Raw genomic sequence first — 4,135 nt, 5'->3', positions numbered from 1 at the left:
TTTATGCAGGGCTTGCTTAAATCCCTGGTCTGAGTCCTTTTACTTGTGAACTCTTTGTGCTTTACTCATGTTGGTCTTTAAGAAATCTGTTCTAATTTGCTGCTTAAAGACCCTAGGTGTAGCCAAGATCGTCATCTTGAGGCACACCTGGTTATGCTTTTCTCATTAGTGGAAGGTTATGACTCTTCTACACTTGTGCTACATGTTCTTTTGTACGTTTGTTTTTGGGAACGTTTGCTATAATGTGAGTGATGAACATGTTTTGGGGGAAATGTTATGAACCTTTTTTTTCATGTAAACCCCCTGGCTGCCTCCTTGTAACGATTTCGCTCATGTGACGTTGGATGATCAATCATTGTTGTCACATGGTAAATGTACACAACCTCTTTATTTTATTTTTCAAGCTTGAAAGTAAGGAGCATCTGAATTGCTCTTTCTCTTTTTTCTAATTCTTTTATTATTGGAGTGTCATAAGACTGGAAATGGTAAACTACTTCTTACTGATTAAATTTACATTCCAAAACTAATAAACAATGCCTTTTCTAACATTTAATTTATCTTTGACACCCGTTTAAGAATAGAAATGGCGCAGGCTCTGCGCATTCCAAGTTCTTGGGATTGCATGCCCGTCCAGGGCTTCTAGTACGTAAGCGCCATTCTTATGGGCTTCCACAATTTTGTACGGTCCCTCCCAAGTGACGCTGAGTTTTCCTAATGGCTCGGTGTGGTTGGACTCATTTTTCCTTAACACCCATTCTCCAACTTTGAAATTCTTAACCCGGACTTGGCGGTTGTAATAGTTCTCAGTATGCGATTTGTATAATGCTTGGCGCATCTGTGCAGCCTCGCATTTTTCATCTAGCATGTCTAAGTCCTGGCGTCACCTTGCCTCATTGGTTGTTTCCTCGAAACTCTCTGTTCATAGTGAGCCAACTACTATTTCCAATGGGAGGACTGCTTCCGTCCCATAGGTAAGGTTGAATGGCGTTTCTCCCGTGCTTGACCTTGTAGTGGTACGATATGACCACAACACTCTCGGGAGCTCGTCCACCCAGGCAGACTTTGATCTGAGTAACCTTTTCTTTAAACCATTGACAATGGTCTTGTTTGATATTTCAGTTTTTCCATTGGCCTGAGGGTGCGCCACGGACGTGAACCGGCGGTGAATTTTCTTGTTTTCACACCGCTCATTGAAGGGGCTCCCTTCAAAATGTGTTCCATTGTCACTTATGATAACTCTGGGTGTACCAAAGCGAGCCAAGATATTTTTGGTCATGAACTTTATCATTTGCTTTCACGTGACAGTGACCAGCGGTTCCACCTCTATCCACTTTGTAAAATAATCCACAACAACTAACAAGAATTTCACACCCCGCGTTAGTAGGAATGGTCCCACTACGTCAATCCCCCATTGATGGAAGGGCCAGGGGCTGGTGATGCTGGTCAACGACATGGCCAGTTGATTCTGGAAATGAGCGAATGTTTGACATTCTTTGCATTTCTTGGTTAGGGCTGCTGCCTCGTTGTATACGTCTGGCCAGTATACTCCTAGGCAGAGTATTTTGCCTGTGAGCGCTCGAGCACCTTCGTGTGCTGCCGCGTCTCCGGAATGAATTTCCTCCAGGAGCGTCTGTCCTTCTGTCTTAGAGATGCACTTTAGCCATGGGCTTAAATACCCCCTTCGATACAGTTGGTTGTCTCTGATTGCGAAATGTGGCACCCTGACCTTGACTTTTCTTGCTTCTTCTGGGTCGTCCGGGAGTACACCATGGCATAAGTAATCAACGTATGGTTTGGTCCATTCTGGGATAGTCGAGACTGTATTAACCTTTTGGTTATCAACGCTTCTCTCTCGGAGCACTTCGACTAACACTTTCTTTGTTAGGTGATCATAGGAAGTTTGCTTTCCACGGGAAATTTGCTTTATCGAAAAGTTTTTGAATGTGCTGGTTAAGCTACAGACCGCATCTAGGTATTTCTGCATCCTTGGATCTTTGGCTTCATATGTTCTGTTTATCTGGTTTGTAATGAGTAACGAATCACCGAGAGTTGCTAATTGCTTGGCACCAACCTCCTTTTCCAACCTCAGGCCTGTTAGGAGTGCTTCATACTCTGCCTCGTTATTAGATACTTGGAAATCGAATCGTAATGCGTAAGTGATTTCTTCACCTTTGGGGATTTGAAGGATCAGGCCTGCGCCTGAGCCTTCTTTACTTGCTGCGCCGTCGGTGTATAATTTCCAAAGCTCTTTCTCGGCTTTAGGCTCCAATGGGTCGATGAAGATTGTCGTCGGTACTCCCCTTATAGTATATGGGATTTTGACTAGGAAATCTGCAAGGGCCTGGGCCTTGATGCTAGTCCGGGGGTGATAATTGATATCGTGTTAGCCCAATTCTATGGCCCACTTGGCCAGGCGTCCAGACTTTTCTGGCCTTAGCGGAACTTGCTTTATCGGGTAACTGGTTAGAACATCCACCTTGTGGACTTGAAAATACCGTCGTACCCGCCTGGCACATATACCATGGCGAGGACCAGTTTCTCTAAAGCCGGGTAATTAACCTCTGGCCCTTGCAAGGCACTACTCACAAAGTGGACGGGGATCTGTTTGCCATCCCTCTCCACCGCCAACACGGGGGAGAGAGCTTCATCTGAAGCTACAAAATACATCTGTAGTGTCTCCCTTGGTAGCAGGCAAGCGAGGGCCGGTAGTTGGTGTAAGGCATCTTTCAGTCATTGTAATGCTTCATCTGCTCTTTCTGTCTATTTGAACTGCTTTTTATCTAAGCACCCTTTGAGGGTTTGGTATAGAGGAAGCGCCTTTTCTGCTGATTTGACAATGAATCTTCCCAATGCCGTTAGCCGACCGTTGATCTCTTGCACACCCTTGAGGTTGTGGGGAGTTTTCGACTCGAGGAACTCTTGGATTTTGATGGGATTAGGTAGAATCCCTTCCTTGGATATTTGATACCCAAGGAATTGACCTTCCTCTACACCGAAAGTACACTTGGTCGGGTTTAACCTCATATGCGCTTTAGCTAGCATTTTAAAAGTTTCTTCCACATCATGGAGTAATGTTTCTTCATTACGGCTCTTGAGTACCAAGTCATCAACGTAGACCTCGATATTCCTACCAATTTAATCAGCGAATATCTTGTCCATTAGTCTCTGATATGTAGCACCCGCGTTTTTGAGTCCGAACGACATTTTCTGGTAGCAGAAAGTGCCCTTCTCAGTGTGAAAGGTTGTTTTCGCCTCGTCCTCTCGTTTCATCTGTACTTGATGATAGCCTTTGTACGAGTCAAGGAAATATTTGAACTGAAACCCTTCGAGCGATTTGACTTTCTGATCTATCTCCGAAAGGGGATAATAATCCTTTGGACAAGCGTTATTAAGGTCTGAATAATCAATGCACATTCGCCATGATCCATTGGCTTTCTTTACCATAACAGGATTTGTTATCCATGTCGGGAACATTGCTTCCCTAAGTATGCCGGCACTCACTAGATCAGCTACTTCTGCATTTATAGCCCTGTTCCGGTCTTCCGCCTGGCCCCTCTTCTTTTGTATGATAGGATTGCTTCCGGGCGTGATATTGAGACTATGCGCTATAACCTGTCGATCTACACCTGTCAGATATGTTGGATTTCAGGCGAAAACAACGGAATACTGCTTCAGGAGCGCTACCATTCGTTCCTTGGTCTTGCCTGATAGGTGAGCACTGATTCGCACAAGCTGCTCTGGGTATTCCACGTTTATATGGTGTTGTACAGTAGAACAATCCTCCTTCAAATTTTTTGGAGCTCGCACCAACTCGGGAGCAGCAATAATCTGATGGCAGTGTTGCACCTTGGTGTTTGTGGAAATAATTTTTGTTGATCCGTGGCGTGTGCTTTCTAACTATGCCATGTATCGTCGATGGCACGAATTGTAGTAGGGAGATTGCTGATCGTCCGAGCAGAATATTGGGTTCTGCTGGAAACCGAATCACAGAGAATTCGATTGTTATTGTGATTCTGTCCCTTTTGTCATGACTAACCAACGTTAAGGGCAGCCGGATAGTGCCCAATGGCCAGAAGCTGTGATCAGTGAACCCCACCAACGGTCCTCCAGTTGGGGGCCGTAGCCCCTCCTTCCA

General features: G+C 45.0%; 1 protein-coding gene across 1 annotated transcript; it reads right to left on the bottom strand.

Moving 5' to 3' along the window:
* Positions 1-1,083: 1,083 nt before the first annotated feature.
* Positions 1,084-2,667, bottom strand: LOC145105277 (uncharacterized). The gene is made up of 3 exons (XM_079042404.1): positions 2,477-2,667; positions 1,310-2,300; positions 1,084-1,203 (listed from the first exon to the last, which is right to left on the bottom strand). The coding sequence occupies exons 1-3, from the start codon at positions 2,665-2,667 to the stop codon at positions 1,084-1,086; spliced, it is 1,302 nt and encodes a 433-aa protein (XP_078898530.1).
* Positions 2,668-4,135: the final 1,468 nt, after the last annotated feature.

This window comes from Lactuca virosa, chromosome 4 (assembly GCF_052849685.1).
Source record: "Lactuca virosa cultivar CGN04683 chromosome 4, Lactuca_virosa_CGN04683_v6, whole genome shotgun sequence".
Lineage (NCBI taxonomy): Eukaryota > Viridiplantae > Streptophyta > Magnoliopsida > Asterales > Asteraceae > Lactuca > Lactuca virosa.
The sequence above is the reverse complement of the archived record's forward strand: the minus strand, read 5'-3'. Positions and strand labels throughout refer to the sequence as shown.

Bases quoted from the DNA above. Each gene is read 5' to 3' on its own strand.
- LOC145105277 (XM_079042404.1), bottom strand. From the start codon at position 2,667: ATGTATTTTGTAGCTTCAGATGAAGCTCTCTCCCCCGTGTTGGCGGTG. The intron at 2,301-2,476 runs GTGGATGTTCTA...ATATACTATAAG, and splicing joins GGTATTTTCAAGTCCACAAG to GGGAGTACCGACGACAATCT. The intron at 1,204-1,309 runs GTCACTGTCACG...CACATTTTGAAG, and splicing joins GGATAGAGGTGGAACCGCTG to GGAGCCCCTTCAATGAGCGG.